This window comes from Stegostoma tigrinum, chromosome 11, assembly GCF_030684315.1.
Source record: "Stegostoma tigrinum isolate sSteTig4 chromosome 11, sSteTig4.hap1, whole genome shotgun sequence".
NCBI lineage: Eukaryota > Metazoa > Chordata > Chondrichthyes > Orectolobiformes > Stegostomatidae > Stegostoma > Stegostoma tigrinum.
This window is the reverse complement of record NC_081364.1, coordinates 43971432-43993922: the sequence shown is the minus strand read 5'-3', so window position 1 is coordinate 43993922 and position 22491 is coordinate 43971432. Positions and strand designations below refer to the sequence as shown.

The 22491-nt window shown below is 38.2% G+C and overlaps 1 protein-coding gene across 3 annotated transcripts in view; it reads right to left on the bottom strand.

The window, feature by feature from the left end:
* Positions 1 to 14406: 14406 nt before the first annotated feature.
* Positions 14407 to 22491, bottom strand: part of tafa4b (TAFA chemokine like family member 4b) — a 313786-nt gene continuing 305701 nt past the window's right edge. For all 3 annotated transcript variants that reach the window (XM_048548249.2, XM_048548250.2, XM_048548251.2), the window contains one exon: positions 14407 to 21144. In XM_048548249.2, coding sequence (XP_048404206.1) covers positions 21112 to 21144 — 33 coding nt within the window. In that variant the 3' untranslated portion in view covers positions 14407 to 21111. The remainder of the gene's footprint in view (positions 21145 to 22491) is intronic.

Genomic DNA, 22491 nt, shown 5'->3' with positions numbered 1-22491 from the left:
AACCTTTGGCCTTGATCTTTGAGTTGTCATTGTCTCCAGGTTTAGTAGCAGGTTTAGTCCTACAGAGGACTGCAGGATTGCAAATGTTGTGCCCTTGTTCAAGAAGGGCAGTAGAGATGACCCAGGTAATTATAGACCAGTGAGCCTTACGTCTGTTGTAGGAAAAGTTTCGGAAAGGATTATAAGAGATAGGATTTATAATCACCTAGCAAGCAACAATTTGATTGGAGATAGTCAGCATGGATTTGTCAAGGGCAGGTCCCGTCTCACGAACCTCATTGAGCTTTTTGAGAAGGTGACTAAGCATGTGGATGAGGGAAGGGCAGTTGACGTGGTGTACATGGACTTCAGAAAAGCCTTTGATAAGGTTCCACATGGTAGGCTATTGGAGAAAATGCTGGGGCATGGGATTGAGGGAGATTTAGCAGTTTGGATTAGAAACTGGCTTTCTGTAAGAAGGCAACTAGTGGTGGTTGATGGAAAATATTCAGCCTGGAGTCAGGTTACTAGTGGTGTGCCTCAAGGATCTGTTTTGGGACCACTGCTGTTTGCCATTTTTATAAATGACTTGGACGCAGGCATAAGTGGATGGGTTAGTAAGTTTGCAGATGCCACTAAAGTCGGTGGAGTGGTGGGCAGTGTGGAAGAATGTTGCAGGTTGCAGTGAAACTTGGATAAACTGCAGAATTGGGCTGAAAGGTGGCAAATGGAGTTCAATACGGATAAATGTGAGGTGCTTCACTTTGGGAAGAATAATAGGAAGGCAGAATACTGGCTCAATGGAAAGATTCTTGGTAGTGTAGATGTGCAAAGGGATCTTGATGTCCATGTACATAGAGCCCTGAAAGTTGCCACCCAGGTTGATAGTCCTGTTAAGAAGGCTTTTACGGTGTGTCAGGTTTTATTGGTAGAGGGATTGAGTTCCGGAGCCGTGATGTCACGCTGTGACTGTACAAAACACTAGTGCGGCCTCATTTGGAATATTGCGTGCAGTTCTGGTCACCCCCATAACAGGAAGGATGTGGAAGCATTGGAAAAGGTGCAGAGGAGATTTACCAGGATATTGCCTGGTCTGGAGCGCAGGCCCTGTGAAGAAAGCCTGAGGGACTTGGGTCTGTTCTCATTGGAGAGAAGGAGGCTAAGAGGGGATTTAATAGAGACATACAAGATGATCAGAGGATTAGATATGGTGGACAAGTGAGAGTCTTTTTCCGAGGATGATGACTTCAGCTTGTACAGTTTCTTTACCCAATCAGTGGTAAGGGCGTAGAATGCCCTGCCTGCCAATGTAGTTAACTCAGCCACATTAGGGGCATTTAAATAGTCCCTGGATAAGCATATGGATGATGATGGGATAGTGTAGGAGGATGGGCTTAGGTTAGTTCACAGGTCGGCGCAACATTGAGGGCCGAAGGACTTGTTCTGCACTGTATTGTTCTATGTTCTATGACAATGAGCATGGGTTTGGAAGGTGCTATCTAAGGAGCTTTTGTGAATTTCTGCAGTGCATCTTGTACCTGGTACATACTGCTGCTACTGAACATCAATCACGGAGGGAGTGGATGTTTATGGATATGAGGCCAATCAAGTGGGTTGTTCTGCCCTGGAAAGTTTCAAGCTTCTTCACTGTTGTTGGAGCGGCACCCATCTAGGAAAGTGAGAGTATTCCATTGCATTTCTGACTTGTGTCATGTAAATGGTGGATAGTTTTTGTAGAATCAGAAGATGAGTTACTCGCTGCACTATTCCTCATCTCTGACTCCTGTTGCAGCCTGTGTGTTCATGTTCAATAACGATCAAGATCGGTGAGTGATAAAAATAGCCTCTTTATTGAGTATCCGTAGTAGCATAGCTCGAGGTGGTGATGGAATCCAAAGTACAGTTTTACAGTAGCCTCTTTATACACAGTTTTTACGTACGTTATGGTGGCTCATAGTTGTGTCTGTTGGCTGCTATTCCTGATGGGATTAGAATGTGGATGTGAGTCTTTTTGTCTTTAAAATTAATAATGTTAGTAGAAATACTAGACCTACATGATCTAAATAAGTGAGAAATTATACATGTACAGTGGGTATTAAATTGATCTCCTGCAGCTGGATCATGTGGTTTCATTTACTGTTGCCAGTCTTTGACAGTTCCTACACTTTTATTCATGAAGTTTCACAGAAGCACTGTTTTGATAGTAAGTTTCTTACCTCTGAGGTAGAGGCCCTACTTAATATGTATCTAAAAAGTATAAATCCATACAATAGTGCAAGATGGTAGTCCTAATAAAAGTTAGAAATAAGAGTTATAGTGTTTTTGAATAGGTAGTGAATGAGAGAATTTCAAAGAGATAAAAAGAACAGCAGACTGTAGGGACATACTGGTGAAGGATGTTTGATGTCCTGCAACTATTAAGGCCCTGAGAGATGGTTACTAAGAGCTAATTTATGTTATATTGTTTCGAGTGCGTAACAGAGGCATAATGGCTAAGATGGCATTATTTTGAGTAGGTATATTCAGGGGTAACCTTTATTACAGAAACAGGTCTGAACACTGCTTGTATCATGAAGCCGATAAGAATTTTAAGGTGTAAAGAAACAGTAATGGGTTGGCAGCTAGGAAGGAATGTTTAATTTAGTTAATCTTATAAGAGTAAAATATACTTCAAAAATGCAGTTTTCTGAATGAATGGATGGAAATGTGGTACAGTAAAGAAAGAGCACTTGTGAGTGAGTTAGTAAAGAGAATCATGATACAATATCTCAAAAGCCACTGTATTTATTTGGCTGGTTCAGTTGAATTCATTGCTAAAAGTTATCACCAGGATAAATATAGTAGGGAATTCAGTGATGATAGTGTCACTGAGTGCCAAGAAATGATGTTAGATTTTTTTCTTATTAGAAATGGCAATTGCCTTGCATTTGTGTGATACAAATGTTACTTGCCACTTTTTAGCTTGGCTTTTGTCCAGGTCTTTCCGCATTTGGAAATGGACTGCTTCAGTATCTGAGAAAACACAAATGGTGCTGATCATTGTGTAATCATTGGCAAATATCCTTACTCCTGGCCTTATGATGGACGTTGGATCATTTAAGAAGCAGCTGAAAATGTTTAGGCCTAGGATACAATCCTGAAGAACTCCTGCAGACATGTCCTGGAGCTGAAACGACTGACCCCAACAAGCACAATTATCTCCCTTTGTGCCAGGCATGACTTCAATGAGTGGGGAGTTTACCCCTATTTTCTCTGAAGCACAGCTCTCCATGTCCTTCCCTAAGATGAAGAAATTAAAGCATCCTCAGTAGTGGGATTCTCCACCATTGCTGGCTCTCCTCAAGTGCCCAGAGCTATAGACTGCACCCAGATTGCATTCAGAGCACTGCATCACCAACCTGCAGGGTTCATTAGCAGAAATTTTCTATTCACTCAATGCAGAACTTAGATATGATCATCAGTAACCTGACTTTGGAAATGAGCACTAGATGTCCTGGGGGCTGCCTTGATGTGCACATGCTGGAGAGCTTAAAGATTCCTGACTCTTTCCAATGTACTCAAACCTTTCAAAGAAATATACCTTGACATTGCCAGAACTATCGCTTCCTTAAAAGTAGCCTATTTACTCAACTACCATTTTTCCTGGCAACCTTTGACATCAATTTACTTATGACCCTATTGAAATTGACTTTCCGGCAATTAATTATTCTTATACTGGATTTTTCATCATCCTTTTCACTATTCATGCCATAGATAAATGTTTATCTATTATTATTGATTATTATTGTTGATATTGTTGTTCCATTTACCCGTACCTACTATGAAAATGTTGCCAAATATTCCCACCAATTATGTGGCTCAATTCTTCCCTCATCTCTTTGAAATTAGCCTTTTAAAAGTTAGAACTTTGGTACTAGTTTTAGATCATGTTAAACTTGATTATGCTGTGGTCACTGTTCCCCAGGATTACTACCAGTTTTATTTGCTTTACATTGTCTAAGACATTTATGAACATGCAGTCAAGATGAAGACTACAGTTTCCCTGAGTACATAGCCATAATCAGTGAAGAATTATGTCCATCAATTCTGACAGGTTTTCCCAGCATATATCGTTGATTAAAGCCTACTAATATAACTTTCCTATTTCTGTGCACCCTTTTTATCTCTTAATAAATTTTCTTCTCTGTGATGGTCTGTGACAAACTCCTAGTGGCCATTTAGATAAATCTATATTAGTGGTCTCAAAATAGAATAGTTCTTTCTTTGGCTGATCCATTGCTATGATATCAACTTCAGTAACTCTCATCATTGGACAAGCATATGGACGTACATGGAATAGTGTAGGTTAGATGGGCTTCAGATCGGTATGATAGGTTGGCACAACATCGAGGGCTGAAAGGCCTGTACTGTGCTGTAATGTTCTATGTTCTATGTTCAACCATCTTTAATATATCTGATTGCACCACCTCCTTATCTTTTGTTTCTCACAAATCTATATCCCTGAGTACTAAATTCCTTTCTATATTTTATCCATTTTCCATCTAGTTTTCTGACAATCAGAACAAACAGAATCAATCATATAACAATTCAGCAAACATTACAGTGAGGAATTAATATCTACTTAATCTGAATTAGCTGATCTTGTTAATGTACTGGCCCTCCATGTGTAGTGTTTTACAATTTACAACGCTCACCGTCAATTTATTGTTTCAATTTTCCCCATCTCACTATCTTAAGTCCAACTTCTCAAATTACCACTAGTTGCACTTGCTTTCTTCAAGTAGAAATTTTTCGGTTGCGTACTCGAAAGATACTGACACAACTGTTGGGACTATGGATTGAAGAGCCCGAAATACACATAAATTGAATAAGCAAGTGTAACACTGTATTTTCCCATTGATGAGGCAGCAGAACAAAGAACAAAAAGCTCAACATAAAATGTTTCATCCCAAGAGAGCTAAAGGTGGAGAGTTTCAGTTTCTGCATTGATTTGCCATCCAGCAACCACTGCCAGGAAATGTATGTTGTTGGATATTAAAACTGTTTAAACTTGTGGGTTATGATCCAAGAGGACTGTTGGGATTTGTGTCCATCAGTGTGTTACAGTACAGCCAACCAACAGCATTTGCAAATGGAATGCTATTTCAAAGGGAATGGAATATAAAAGTATGGAGGTTTTGCTAAAACAATACAAGGCACGAGCCAGGCCACAGCTAGAATATTGTAGTCAATTTTGAGCCGCTTTTTTGAGAAAAGATAGATTGGCATAAGAGAAAGTTCAAAGAAGGTTCTCTAGCTTGATATCAGGTGTGGAGGGACAGTCTTATGATGAAAATTTGAGCAGAGTGGACCTTTGTTCTTTGGAATTCAGAAGTATGAAAAGTGACCTTATTGAAAAATACAGGATTCTTAGAGGACTTCACTAGGTAGATGGAAAAAGTCTGTTTCCCCTTGTGGGAGAGTGTGCAACCAGAGGGTATAATGTCAGAATAAAGTGTCACATACTTATGACAGAGATAAGGAGGATTAATTTTTCTGCCAGGAGGTAGTGAATCCATGGAATTCTTTATCAGAGGGTTGTTTGCTATTTTCAAGGCTAAGATAGATATATATTTAATCCAGGGGTTCCAGGGAAAAGGCAGTAAAGTTGAGTTGAGGATTATCAGATCACCCATGATATCAATGAACCGGTGAAACATACCTGATGAACTGAATGACCTACTTCTGCTCTTATGATCATTTGGTCTTACGTGAAGCCAGCAAGAACACATTTACTTAGGCAGTAGATACCATCACTGTTGATCACTGTTGGGGAAGAATCCCTGGCACAATCCAAGAGCCATAATATCTTCTCTTCACCCCTTATGCAATGGGACAAATCTTTCTTTTCAATTAGGGTATCTTTCTCTTCAGCATGGGCCCCAGTTGTGCTACCTGCTGAGTGGTGTGTTTCATCTTCAGAATATCAAGCAATCCTAATACAGCATGGTTTATGCCAGAGAAGCAGGAACATATAGTATAGGAATGCATGATTTTTAGATTGCCCTCTAATATCATTCCCTTGGTATAGGATAATCAAAGGTTATCACTACTTGCAATAATAACTACAAAAATCAGGTCCCTACCGTTTTCTGATGGGTATTTTTTTTTCCGAAATGACTGCAGACCCCAGAGGAATTTCATGGCAGAAATTAGGAATGAATTACATTCTCCATTTGAAAATCATGACTCACATTGTGAGTAAAATTCTACAAACATTGGTTCTCCTCCAAGTAGCTTATGCCCACTCATTTATAAAAATTATAAATGCAAAATGGAGGGAAGCAAGGCGGAAAGAGAAGGTTTCAGATATTAATATGCAAATATATTTATGAAAAGTCCTCATGGAGATGTGTTTAAAGCATTAGGGTGGTGGCATTAATATTGAGGGTCTTAGTCCCTATTTTTGTTCAGCACTGTTTACACAGTCAATTGCTACTTAGGTGAACTATAGCATCAAACTGAGTCTGGGCTTGTTTATGTACTGCGAAGAATGAAAATGTAGCCTCCCAATAAAACAAAGACCAAGTCATTTTTGTGATCGTCTATCATTTTCTTTTATCCCAACATACTTACAGATCAGCCAGAAGTTCCACAATTGAATGAACAACGTCAGTATTCCTTTTTCTGGTCTCTATTTAATGAAACACACTAAACATCTGACACAACAAAGACCACTGGGACTGCAAAACTAGGATTGCATATCTTTCCCAAGTTAAACAATACTTCAAGGTTAATAAATGTGGGCATCAATCAGAAAGCAGTCTTCTGACAGAAGGTACTGTGAGACCTCTGTAAAATTCTTCAATGTGTGCAAGAGATTGCAAGTTTACTTTTGTAGCGTCTAAAGCTAAAATCTCACCACTCAGCTTGTGATTCTAGATATGAGCCCATTGAAACTACCATTATGATAAATCATTGATCATTATCATTAATGTACTTCAAATGTTCACAATTTTTAGTAACATTGTTAAATATGAGACAAATGCTTATGTTCATTCCAAGACTCTTCTGATACAATTTAAAAAACAGAGAAACTGTATGAAATATTCTTTTGTTATGTTATTCAAGTCAGGAGTTGAAATAAATTTAGAACCAAAAAATAGGATTTCAATGAGCAAATATTGATATAAAATGCAATCTTGTAGATTATGTTATCCCCAGAGTAATAAATAGTTTAAGGTTTTGGAGTCGAGAATTTGTGAAGTCTAATAGTTTCCATGATAGAAATATTTATACCACTGTGGAGTAAAATATTGAACTATACTTTATTACTCAATCATCTCTAACTGGTACAATTTATTGAACAATTGTAACCAGGATACTTTGCTAATCCACGTACAATTGCTTGCACATGCTCAATGCATAGTTCAAAAATATTAATAGTCTGCTATTTTATATTTGTGCATTCTGCTTTCTACCTCTGCACCTTATTAAAATTGAAAATGTTTACCAGATATAGATTGGGAGATTTCAGCTACCAGCAGTCAGATGTAACATTTTATGGTAATACATTTCCGTGTGGTAATCTGCAGATTGATGAGTGGTCAGGGAAGTAAAAATAATAAATTAGTAAAACTTTGAGACAGATATCTCCATATATTTTCAAACATTTAATCACTGCTTTTGAAATTTTCAAGGTGGCAAACAAGATTTTCTGGAATAAGCATTAGAAATTCTCCCGTCACGTTTGCATTTTGTTAATTAAATCAACTCAGAAAATCTCCACAAAAACATTTACAATATGAATATGTTTAAGAACCGGATAGTTCCCTATACATTAATTCGCACCCAAAGAGCAGCAAAATATTTAGTGCCAATTCAATATGTGCCGAAATAAGCAGCAGATTCGTCTCAACTCTCTTATGCTTCCAGAATTGATAGTTTATTAATTCCACTCCTGTGAAATGAAAGCAGTATTGAACAGCTTCACAGCATCTACTCAGTTTGGTTCAAAGTGGCACTCATTCTGTGTGCTGTTTATAAATGGCTGTTGCTCTCTTCCACTTACATGTTTGAACTTGAAAAATCCCTCAGACGTTGTACAATTATTTACCGATTCACAATTATCAGATCAAAAGTGACTATAATAGGTGGCCATTTGATAAACTGATGGTGGGGGTCTCTATTATTGGTCATAATGAAAGGGACAGCAACACAAATTAAATTGATTATATTTGCTCTCCCGGATTTCAGTGTTGCACAGATAATTAAGCAAAGCCTTTGGCACCAAAATAAAAGCAACTGCATGAAAAACAGCAAAAGAAGTAACCGGTAGTTCTGTCAACCAAAAAAGCAGGCAAGATGTAAATAATGAAATAAACTGCAATGTGGCAATATGCTGAAAGCCTATGTCCAGTAAAACTGTTCTGATGAAGGCAAATCATGAGGAATCAAAATTCCATATTAATCTGAAGCTTAACAGGAAAATTGGGCAGATTCTTCCCATATTTTAGCTAAATGTCAATTTTGGGGAGTTCCATGAAGCATTTCCCTCTATGAGCCTTTCTTACGAATCTTCTGCTGCTCAACTCAGCGTGTGCTCAGAACAAGTTTGCTGGTGTCAGGACCGTCCATCATTCATGGTACGACCATTATATTTAAACACCGGCTGCACACCATTCCAAACTCCACAATGCAAAAACAATCATTCCAAGTCAAAAGGAAGGTTTCAGAAAGGGAAGTCGATACCAATTCTCGGATTCAGACCTGGAAGCCTGAGAGGATGGCGTAGTGGAGAGGAGGGTCATCCATTATCCTCAGGACCACAGACAGTTTCCACAGTGAAAAGCAACATGTAACAATTCAGCAAGAAGGTCAATGATCTGATGAGTGCTCCACAAGCACAAGTGCCACCATCTTCTCTCTCTGCTACCCCACTCTCCCTCGTACTCTGCCACTCCCACAAAGGCTCATGGTGTATCTTTCTCCCAAATGTATACAGAATCTTCCCTCAATGTCTCTCCTACTCCATCCTCCCAAAATACTAAGACTTGATGCCCTCTGCACTTCCTACTTGCTCATTTGAGACACCAAACCACAGTTATGGCTTCTGCATCACCACTGTTGTTGTTGCCATCACCATAACCTTATCAAATTCTAGGGGTCTCTCTCATTAGACAGAGATGAATGGTGATGAATTAACCTGAGGGCCACCATACCTCATGCCAGAGGAGTGGTTGAGAAAGACAGTCCTTCATAGTAGCCTCAGCTGATGAAGGGAATTGAACTCAAGCTGTTAACATCACACTGCTTCACAAACCAGCAAACTGAGCTAAACCCACCACCACTCCACCACTACCAGCACTTCAACACACTTCCATCATACTCAATCCCTGCCTTTATCCCATTACAAGTGTAAATGCCCAACTGCTGAAAAAGATGCCTCCACAGCACCCCAACCCATTTATCTGTAATCCCCTGACTGAATGCACTTGACCTTAGGATGAAACACGACTAAACCCTTTGTCTGAGCTGGGACAATGTCCTTGACTGTGTATGGTGAGACCCCCTGCCTGACTTTAATCCCTCACCTTGACTAAGGATCACTCCTCTTAGACTTACAAACATGGCATTGTGATCAAAGTACATGTAACATGTTTGCCATGTAAGTTACTGGTGCATGCTATTCATGTGACATTGACATATCGCAATACTGCACAGCAACATGTCCACCACTTTGGCAGTTCAGTGATGACAATCATGGCAAGCTGCCTGGCTTTCAGCTGTGCTAAAAGTGTCTATCTACACATAAATTGAATACCAAGAAAGCAAACTAAGCGTCCTGAGATACATCCTGATCCTATGTATGAGAAGATTGGTGCTTCTCCTCGTGTACAAAGTGACCTGGCAGCAATTTTGCAATGTAAGGTGTTGGTCAGCTTCAACATGCAGTATTGAGGTACTGAACTGTATTATAAGTTAGCCCAAGACGTGTCAAGATGGTGTTGTGTGGCTGGAGCATGTCTAATGCTAACCTCTTTGGAAGGAGGGGGTAGGATGTCACTGTCCATGGTGTGTGCCCTGAGGCATTGAGAAACTGTCACCAAGGTTGAAGCTCAGAGAAAGAGCCAGAAAACTGCAGTCCCCAGGTTGCAGTTCTCATTTTTAAGTTGAACACTGGTGCCATTTAATTTCTCAGCAGTACCTGTGAGAATAGCAACCTGCACAGTAATAAACCAAGATTAGCTAATAACGAGCTGTTAATGCATGAAAATGGGAACCTTGACACTCACTTGCGAGATTCTCATCCAGCCATTGAAATCTTAAGAGGAAAACAGACTTAGCTTTCACGATGTGGAGAAACTGATTTTTCATTCTCACCGAATACATCCAACTCTCTCGTTATTGGCTATGCCGTTCAGATACTGGGAAAATTTGTCTATTTAATTTAATTTCAATGAGATAAATATACTTCTGTTTTTGATATTTCAGTTAGTTACATGAAGAGGAATCATAATAGCAAATAGGTAATTTATTGTAAGTGGGAAAAAATAATACATTGTTTCTGAGACTGTACAGTGTTTCCATTTAAAATAAATCATTAATATTCTCTCCAACTAACCCTGATTATTCTGAGATACCGTCCATCATCAGTGTAATCTTGTAAACTGTGCTTTGGAATGTTGCTTTCAGCAGTTATCATTTATAAAATGTATACATTAATAATTTACAAAGAAGTGTTGGTTTTAAATAATATGAAGCAAAAGGAGGCAACATGCTACATGAGGACCATCAGACATAGGTTTAGTGGTTAGGACTCAAATTTAAACTTACCTAAAGAATCACTTGGCAGTATGCTAAATCGGGTTTTATATTAATATAATAAAAATAGACTGAATTTTGCTCATTATGTTCCAAGTTAAACACAGAGAACGAGGTATATGAAACTTTTCAAATTATCAACTTTAACATTCTCCTGATTCAACGACATCATTTTCACAGTTTGTCAAGCTCTGCCTCAGTTGTGTGAAGCAACCAAATTAGATGAATCAATTCATGTTATAAATACATTTACAGGTTGCAGACCAATTATATTTATCATCTCAGTTGTATCTTGTAGTTATCCTTCTTTTCCAAACAGAGCCCCTTGAAATCAATACAAGCCAACATGTAAGAACCAGTAAAAACCAAAAGAACTGCAGATGCTGTAAATCAAGAACAAAAACAAAGTTGCTGGAAAAGCTCAGCAGGTCTGGCAGCACCTGTGAAGGAGAAAACAGAGTTAACGTTTTGGGTCCGGTGATCCTTCCTCAGAATTGATAGTGGCTGGGAAAAGGTCAGTTTATATGCAGAAAATAGGGAGGTGGGTGGGGTAGGGAGTAAACAATAGGATAGAACCCAAAGAGAGAGAAAGACAGTTGGACAGACAAAGGAATTGCTAGCGATCAGGCTGGGAGGGTGAATAGTTGATAAGGTGTATGTAAGCTCCAGTGTTGAAATCACTTTCAATGTTCTCACCATTTACTTCAGAAACCTTAAGAATACCCTGAATGTAATTATCTCCCACTGCAGTTTCTCAGACCGGATATTAGAGGTCCTTGGAGACTTATCAGAGAATCTGTGAAATAACCAAACAGAATGGGAATGAATGGCAGCTGGATTTGGCATATTGTGACCTAGGATCCCGTAGTAGAGTGTAGATGGCACATGTACAGTGTGAGCTAGTTGTTTCACCTGAGAAGAAAGTGTATAAAGAGGAATGCACAGCAGGAAGAAGCATCGGGTAAAACAACTGATATCAAGTTTGATGATGAATACTTCAGTTTTGTGCTCCTAAGAAACTGCTTGGCCTGCTGTGTTCATCCAGCTTCACACTTTGTTATTTCAGATTCTCCAGCATCTGCAGCTCCCATTATCTCTGACCAAATAAGGTCAGCCTTGTTAGAGGTGCCGAAATAGAAGTTCCCCCAAGTACTGTAAATAACATACAAATTTGTAATTTAAATGCAAGTTTCCTTGATAACTGTTCCATTGGATAAGAAATTTTCAGACAAATGCTTTTACTCCCATATAATGGGGATAAACAATCAGCTCTTCTATTTTCAACACTAGCTCTTCTACGAGTTTTAAATCCAGATTTATAACATTCAGAATACAGACTTAAGTTGGCACCTCCTACAACGATGAATTTTTTCAGTTCCTCTATGAATATCAGTTCATGCAATGTAAAATGTCAAAATGTTAGCAGAGCTAATAATTAAAGGGGTTGAACAAATCCACACTGAGAGAATTCCTTTCCCCAAATCTCTATTCAGTGCAAAAAGCGATGCATTGTGGGGTGTGACATCCAAAGGCACTTCATCCAAATAATCATTCTGCACAAGTGAGGATAAATTGCAGCTTCCAACATGCTATTTGACTAACGTGGGAGGGACAACAAATCAGACTCATTTCTGTTCTTTCTGACATTCCCACACATACATTTTACAATAGAAGTTACTCAGTAGCAACCAGAAGCATGAGGTTTCTCTGATCTTTCTCCCACTAACCAGGGGGACTGAGAAATTACAGCAGCCTCCATCATTACCTCAGTCACAACTATTTAATTTAGCAAGGATCATTGATCAAATCATGTCTGATCTATACTTCTCCATTTCACATCAGACAAGAGAACATATCAGCAAAGAACTGAGCAGGATGACAACACAGGACAATTTACATGCCAAGCAGCGCAAACAGACGTAATAAATAGAGTTAAGCATTCCCACAACCAACAATTCAGCTCTACGTTTTGCAGTCCACTCATATCTAGTCACAAATCATAGTGAACACTGAAAAACTCACTGGAGGAGAAACTTTCACAAAAGTCCCCATCCTCAATCATTGGAGCACCCAGCACATCAGTATAATTAACATGTTTGAGGCATTTTCATCCTTCTTAAGCCAAAAATGCAACGTGGACGATCCATCTTGGCCTCTTCTTGAGATCCCCAGCATCATAGATGCCAACCCTCAGTCAACTTGATTCAATCCATGTGATATCAAAAAATGCCTGATGTACTGGATGTTGCAAAGGCAATTGGCTCTTATGCCATTCCAGCAATAGGTGAAGACATGAATGTGATATGACCTGAGCCAAGCAGTTATGACAGTGGCATCTAACTAGAAAGTTGCCCAGGTACACCCTGTCCACAAAAAGAAAATAAATCAAACTCCGCCAATTACCGCTTCATCAGTCAATTCTCAATCATCAGCGAAATGATGGAAGAGGTCACCAACAGTACTATCAAGTGAACTTGCTCAACAATAACCTAATTAATGACATGCAACTTGGGTTCCACTGGGCACACTCAGTACCTGGTCTGATTATAGCTTCAGTCCAAACATAGACAAATGACCTGAACTCACAATGTGAAGTGAGAGTGACTTCCCTTGATAGCACGTGATTAAGATTACCATCAAAGAGCCCTCACAAAACTGAAATTAATGCTTATAAAGAGTGAAATCTCCACTGGTTGGACTCATATTTCACACAAATGAAGATTGCTATGGTTGTCACATCAGCAACAAAGTATTACCACAGAAAATCCTCAGATTAGTGTCCTAGCCCCAATCATGTTCAGCTGTTTCATGAATGAGTCCCTCTCCATCAATAAGATGAGAGGTGAGTATGTTTATTATTGATTGTGCAATGTTCAACATCACTCACAGCTCCTCAGAAACTGAAGCAGTCCATGCCCACATGCAGTAAAATATTCAGACTTGAGCTGTTAAAAGGCTAAGAATACTTACACCTTACATGTATCAGACATTGACCATTTCCAAAACCAAATAATCCAACCAACTCCCCTTAACAGTCAATGGCATTAGCATCACTTCAACTCCTGCTGTCAACATTGTGAATGGTATCTTTGGCCAGAAATTGTACTGGAGCAGCTATGTAAGTATTGTGGCTACAAGAGCAGGACTGCAGCTGGGAACTTTGCGTGAGGAATTTATCTCTTGATTTCTCGAAGTCTGTCCTCCATCTGCAATGTACAAATTGAGAGTGTGATGAAGTACTCCCCACTTGCCTGTTTGGATGCAACTCAAACAACACTCCAGAAGCTTGACACCACTAGGGACAAAGCATGCTGCTTGATTGGCATTGCATCTAACATCTTCAGAATTCACTCCTTCCACCAGAGACAAAATGGTAATAGCTGTACCATCAACTAGATGCACCACTATAACTCACTAAGGCTCATGTGATAGCAACTTCAAAACCCATGAACGTTACCACCTGCAAGACCAAGAACAAGGGAACACCACCTTCCCTTCCCAGCCATACATAATCCTGACATGGAATTATATCACTGTTTCTTAATTGTTACTTGGTGAAAATGTTGGAATTCCAGCCCTAAAAGCATTGCAGGTGAACCTACACCATGTGAAGTGCCAAGACTGAAGGAGGTAGCTTACCACCTCTCAACTGCAATTAGGGATAGGCAATAAATGTTGGCCTGGCCAATGACACCCCTATCCCATGAAGAAATAAAAGCCACATCAAGTAATATTATAAACTGGCTAGTTTACTGGCTCCAGCAATTTCCAAAATCCCTGTCACTCAAGCTCAATGTCACTTTTTGTGCCTTTCTTCAGTACTATCTTGATCTCTTTAAATGACTATGGCAATTCCTCTGCACTTCTATGATTTATTGCTGACAGTCTATAAAGTACAGTTGGATAACAAAATTATATTGGCCCATTTTCGCATTAATTACAGTAAAACATCAATCATTCATTATCATCACTCCTCTGAAATTAACAGCAGCATTTGGAATCCACACATGAACAGCTAACAATGATGTTTCTTTTGATGATTCTAAGTTTTTCTAATGCTGCAATATCTACAAATGGTAATCAAGTATATTTCATTGAACTGACGAGAATTTGCCCTTTAATACTATCACTACATGCTATAAAATGTTATATTTTGCTGAATGAGGTGGAACTGGATTTTTAATTGATACGAAATTCATAATTATGGCAGAAAACTCTGCTTGGTTCTGGAAACCCAACCTTATGTTTAAGGAATTCCAAATCTCTGCTGTAATCACAAAAAATCACACCTTTAAAGTATATTTTCGAATAAGTGTATGATATTTGAGCTTCTATTGTAATTCCATATGAATGTTCCAATCATTTATTTTCTTGTCTATAAAATATCATTAAAGCTAAAGGATAATCTATGTATCTTACTCTGCTTTTCTGTTTGTAAGAATACGTAAATATGATTGACTGCTGATCCTATTTGATCACATCATTGTTGCTATAGGCCTAGATACACCCCAGACTTAGCAGGTGATTCAAACTAATGTGAGAAAAGAGAACTTTGATGCCATAGAGATCACAAGATTTCTGTTGTCAATTTTCTTTGGTGTTAATGGTAAATACTTCTCTTGCCATAACTGTATACTGTACACTGGATCTGCAATCAACTAGGTGACTGCCAGTTTCAATAATAATTCAAAGTGTTGGCCAAAAACTGACTTTTATAACTTTTCAATAAGCAATTTATGATCACCAGGAAATAACTTTTTGAAATTTTACTGATTTAATTACTGGAATTATTTATGATACTTGCCAAATTGTATAAAAATATAAAACTGAGTGGTAAAATCCTATTTTATTAGCACATTCAAAAGCAGGTGACTGCTTTAGATACCTTTACTATCTTTAATGAGAACTGCAAAGTCAAAAATGAACATGATAGCATTCTTACCACTTCAATCATATATACAATCTCCCAAAAACATACATCAAACATTAAACATTTGCAGCTACCTCTATCACACAATTCCATCTTTAATTGAAATTAAATTCATTTTAAATAAATCATTCTTTTATGCGTACAAATTGCTGCATTAAGAATTATTTTCTATGTAAACATTCAGATAGAACAAGTTACTGATACATGTTCCAAGTTTTGTGAAATAGATCTAAATAGTAATGCATAAACAAATACATACTTGCTGAAGTGTGTGAAGTTTTAATTTCTATTTACTACTTTCACATTTTGTTGAATATATATATATACATATATATATATTTATAAAAAATGAAAAAAGTTAAGCCAAAAAACCATTAAACCATAACTTCAGCAAATGACAACATGATAGGTATGCATCCTGCAAAGTAGTTTACAATATCAAAGTAGAAATTAAAACAGTATTGTCACCTCCATAGGGGTTTTCAGGGCATATTGCAGCCAAGTACACTCATTCCTAGACAATAAAATGTGAGGCTGGATGAACACTCATTCCTAAATATCTTCAATTGTATTTACAGTAATTTGAAGTAACATTGTAAATTTTCATTTTCCTCATCAATTTTTTCTTCTCCCTCAATGATCTCATTACTCACTTGCTTACTTCCATGGTTACTCTTCAGCACCTTGCTCAACAATCTGTTAATTATGATAAACTCCATTAGCCTCAGCAGAGTATTTAGCATAGGGTGCAACACAGCTGAATCCAAACATGTCACCATCTCATGTCTGCATATGCATTCAATTTCGAGTAAGGATGGAACCTTCACTGCTATTTCCCTCCTTAGCTCATGTATCATAATCCATTGTCACCAAGAATCAATTTACTGAGCAAAGAGTGTAAAGTGGGAATCAATCTGGAGACCTCTGCTGTGCGTGAGGCAGCTTCACACTTTAAAATAGTTTTGCCAAGTTAATGTGATACTGTCATTCAACATAAAAATACTAGTGTTTCGAAATAATTGTAAATTTGTGGTTCATTTCTTAGGCAGGAGAAAGAATTATCTTTTGCTGGCAGTAGCACCAGTTATTTATACATTTCAGGAGAATATAAGTCATTGGCCAAAATGCAACAGTTAACCAAGCAAAGAATTCTGTGGATACAGATGTCTTCTTTATTCAATTAATTAATTCTCATTGCAAGTAATTGAAATTCCTGGTATTCCTGAATTAAAATGTAAAGTTGTGAAGGTAAAGATTGATAAATATTTTACCTTCCTTCTTAACATAGGAGACCAAGATGCAAACAATATTCAATTGATGTCATAGCAGTGTCTGCTGATTGTTTCTTTTTTCTATTTAGAATCAAATTCAAGATGAACAAAACATGATTTGAAAATTTGAATTCACTATGCCTTAGCAATTTTCTAAAAGTGCTAATTCGGTATAAGTTAATGCCTTGTTCTAGTTTATTGATGTTCTTAGGTATATCCAGGCAATCTCAATATTGTGCGGAGGTTGTGAAAAATTGGAGGAGAAATATATCTTTCAACGGATTCCTGATGTCAAGCTCATTGTCATGAGCAGAGAATTTTCTTCCTCTAGTCATGTAGGGCTAAAGAGGATTATTAATCAACTCAACATTTCAATAATTGTGCTTGCAATTTATTATTTGAATTCCTCAGTTCTCCAATATTTCTTTTCAGAGTTATTCTATTTTCACAAATAGATTGTATATGAAGTCTAAGACAATGCATGAAGTATTTTAGAATCGTGTAAGCTGAAGGCATCTAATCTGATTCCAAAATATCAGAGAATGTTAACAGCTATTTCTAGCAGACTTTACAGGATGTCAATCACTGCGATTAGGAAAAGAGCATTTATACTGAGTCACAGTGACAGCATTGTAAAATGCCTTCTAGCTTTCATTTGACAATAGGAAATTGCAAATAACTGAGTTAGTATACAAAGCCAGTATTCTATTATATGCAATGTTTTCAACAGTTGCAACTGCCCATAGTTCTATCAAGTTTTGAAGTTCCCTGCTATAGGACTAAGGCGCTGACACTTCTCAAAGCTATCTGCACTTTCCCCAAATTCTAGTAAATTGGAATACATTAAGATTAACAATTGACTATTTTCATCAGAAATGACAGCATATTATAGATAAATGAAGCAGATAAAATGTTGCAACTGTACAAAAGATTATTCATCATCAGTAGGAGCAAGCCAATTCAATGTTATGCACGGAGCCATTTATCAGAATAATAACTAACATTTACTTCCAGATTCTAACTAACATTTGGGGAAACCTGTCCTGCATCCTGATGTAGTTACACATCCAGAATAATTTTATTCTACAGCCAACATTTCAGATACCTCCATTGCTGCTCAACCTGACCCTTACTGTTGCAATACAAACTGACCCACCTGCAGGATAGGCCCACTGGAGTTGCCGGGAAGCAGTAGACTGTCAGGTAGGAATTTCCCTCAGAGTCCACAACAATGGCATTGAACTTCATAGTGTCTCATGAAAGAAGGTCAATCATGGGCAAAAAAATGCTGCCGATTATTATCTGTCACTGCCAACACCGTGCACCCCAGCCCCCAACTCCCAATAAATGACTGAATCAAAAATTCTCTACATTGATCACAATTTGAAGGAAGCTGCATGCCATAAAGGCTCAGAATGGACATCAGAATCTCATGAACTAGAGTGGCTCAGTAGTACCACTACTAATCAAGCTGCCAGAGCCCTGAAGACATGGCTGACAGATCCACCTGCAACAATTTCTGAGAGATCCAGCACAACAGAAACATCCAACTAATGTTGCGCTCACCATTCTATCTAATGGATATGCATCTCTCCATGATAGTAGGAGGGACCACAGCAGAGTTTTCATGGAGATTAAATCAAGTCTTCAAACTAAGGATATTCTTTGTCACATTGTGTAGCTCTAGCAATGTGCTAAGTAGGGTACATACAAAACAATCTAGAGTATCAAAGTAGGCATCAATGAAACAATGCCAAACAGTAACAATGATACTACTATTTATTACATTGGTCCAGCGGATCGTTCATGCTAGCTGTCAAAACAGGACACCAAGGCTGATACAATGAGGTGTCTAAAAAGAACCTGTCAGGAACAGTAATAGGTAGAGTCAAATGTGCTGAAAACCTGCCGAAGCTACAACACAGAACCATCTGTGGAAACTGCATGCTACAAACAGACTTAATGATCCCCAAACAATGGATGTGATAAAATCTCTGCACCCCTGCTACGTCCAATCACAATGGTGGTGGATAATGAACAGCCAAAGGGACTAAAAGGCTCTGTGATGAATTTCCTCATCCTCTATGATGTGAGAATACACCATATCAGTGCAAAAGACAAGCATGAAGCTTTTGCAACCATCTTCAGCCAGGAGAAACCTGATCCACCTTGGCCTCCATCTCTCCACAAAAGTGCCAGTCTTTGGCTAATTGAATTCATGGCACTCAAAGTCAAGAATGATGGAGTGCAAGCTTTACAAGTCCCGACAGCTGTCACACTTTACATCCAAAACCAGATACCCTCTACCAAGCAGTTCCACTGCAGCAAAAACATTGGCAATTGCCTGAAAAAAAAATGGAAAATTGCCCAAGTGTGTCCTGTCCATAAAAAGCAGGAAAAATCTAATCCAATCAATTATTATTCTATAGATCTATTCACAATCATCAGCAGAGTGTTGGAAGGTGTCATCAACAGTGTTATCCAATAAAAACTACTTATCAGTACTCAGTTTTAGTTCCACATGCACTATTTGTCTCTGGATCTCATTTCAGCCTTTCTCCAAATATGGACACGGGAGCTGATTCTGGAGGTGAAATATGAATGACTTCCCTTGACAGTAATGGAATATTTGGAAGAGTATGACATCAACAAGCCTAGCAACATTCAAATTAGCAAGTTCAAGGTGAAATCTCTCCACTACTAAACTCATACTTCATACAAGGGAAGATAATTACAGTTACTGAAGGTCAATTATTCTGTGATATGAGTTTTCAGGGTAGCATCCTGGCACTCGCCTTTTTCAACTACTTGATCAATGATGAATGCTTCCTTTCATCATAAGGTTGGAAGCTGGGATGTTTGCTGATGACTATACAGTATTTAATCCCATTCACAACTCCGTGGATGTTGAAACAGTCTATGTTTGCATAGACCAGCTTCTAGAAAACATTTAGACTTGGGATTATAAATGGCAAGATGATTTACAACATATAAATGTCGACTAGTGACCATTTCCAAATAGCAAGAATCTAAGCATTTCCTCTTGGTGTTCAAAGACAATGCCATTATTGAATACAACACATTCAATATCTTGAGGATTAGTTGCATCACCCACATAAATGTTGTAAAGCTGACACTAAACACAAGAATGTTGATGTTCATCTAAGACAAAGTAGTTTGTTGAGTAGCACCCCATCTATAATCTTAAATATTCTCTCCATCCACCACAAGATGCATTGTAATTGCTCATCAAGGCATCTTTGCATAACATTTTCCAAACCACTAATCTCAACCACCAGAGGAACAAGGGTAGCAGTCACATGGGAATACCCACACCAAAAAGTTCCCTTCCAAGTCACGTTCAATCCTAACCTGGCAATATATTGCCATTCCTTCACAGTTGCTGGGTCAAAACTCAGGAGTTCTCTTCTTACTCAACACAGTTTGTCTACCTACTCCACATGGCCTCGAGTAGTTCAAGAAGGCAGTTGAGTGCCACTTCCTCAAGGGTATAAAGGATGGCGAATAATTCTGGTCTCGTCAACAACACCACATCCCATGAATGAATTAATGTGGACAGACCTTCTGGCTTCAGGTTGAACTGGGTTTTTTTCTCATAAAATTGACCTTCAATCATATAATGCAAAATTAAAGGAATATTTGAGAAACTGTTGTACAGATTTTACAAAACATTGTGGAAGAAAAAGATTCCTTAGTGAAAATATGTTTTCTTATACAGTAGTACATGTAAATCCCATCTTCTGGAGTGGCATCTTCAAGGCTTCAAATTATCTATTGATGATTTACTGAAGATTAATGAAGTTTGCTTCAATATAACGAGAGCAAAACATAGGAAAAAATAGCTATTATTTCTGTGTAATCTAGAACATTCAATACAGATGCTACCGAATCTATAACATTCAGTACTGGGAAATACTTTGCAATACACTCTGCTTGTTTTACAACAGATGTACGGCGTTTAAGCTGAAATCCCTGGTGTGTCAATCCTCAGGCAGTGGTAGGATTGCCAGTGTAGCATCATTGTTTCGGATCTGTCCCAGGCACCGTTATTGCACAGCTGCAGCATTTGTACAGAGATTTTTGGCATAGATGGAATTGCTCTGACCGCTACATATGTTGCAATGGGCTTGAAGGGCTAATCTGTAAAACATTGAAAAGGAAAGAGAATGAAAGTGAGAGTAAGCATTTGGACTGATCTTTGATTGGACTAATTGTTAACTTCTTAAGCAAAGACAAATGAGCAGCTCTTCACTATAATAACTAAGCTCCCAATGGGAACATTGCCTAAACAGCAGCGAAAGCATGGAAGGGGTATAATTTGAATCAGTGGCTGTGTACCTACTCTTGTCCTCACTCTAGTTTCTCACAGCAGGTTCTGACACATATATTGTACTGAATTTGTGTGGGCTACTTGACACAGTTTGATAAAACAAAACTAGTTCATTAATAAATAGAAAGCCAGTTTTCACTTTGCTACAATCTAGGCAACATGCCATGTTGGAAACTGTCTCAATAATATGCATAATTATGCCTGTTTCAGCAGACTTTTCTCCATACACAATTAAACAAGACAGTTTAAACTGCATAACTGTTACACAGATGATAAATAAAGATCCAGGATTATAGTTGCCTCTTTTCCTTGCAGCCAATAGCACGGGAACCTAAACCAACAGCCACAGAACACCTGGCTAGCAAAACCTTACGCTGCTTCCCGGCAGCAGTAGTTAAAAAAAACAACACTGATGCTTCACTGACATATACACAGACCTACTTCTGAAGCTTTCAATGAAGTTCCACCAGCAGCAAAGCTTTAGATCGCAAGCCAACAAATTAGTCCCCTGCTGTGCCTCAAGCTCACCACCTGGCCAGTCTGGTCTTGATAAAAAAAATTCCAGAGCCTTCAGCAATGAATTAAACATAAAACACTAGCAATCGTAGCAAGCCCTTTAAAAATATTCTGTAGCATTTTAAGTATACCTATTGTAACACAGGACTACCTACAAAAAAAAGTGCATACTGGGACTTAAAAATAAGCTCTTGAGAAACAATGTTTAAGACTTGCAGCCTAGACTTCCTTAAATCAAGTCAAATAGCTCCTCAAAGTATTTTAAATCTAGATTCTTGACCATGGTAGCATAATAATGATAATCAACATTAATGTTCACTTGTACCAAGGAAACCTGTTTCTGTGCTTTTTGATTCAGTCAGATTAGAAACGGAATCACTGCATTGTGCTTTAGTAAAGCAATTCACTGTTCAGATTCACAAGCCAAAGTGGCCATTTAACCTTTTACCTCAGGAATCTGTCCTCTCTGAGACTGTGAATCCTCATAAGATGTAGTAAATGAAAATGGATATTGACACCCAGGCATGTGGCAGATGTATTTGACAAACCTTTTGTGCATACAAGTTGAACCTGACATCTGCTGAGATATGAACCTGTGACCAGAAATGTGATCAGTTTATAAGTATGACTCTGCCCATTTG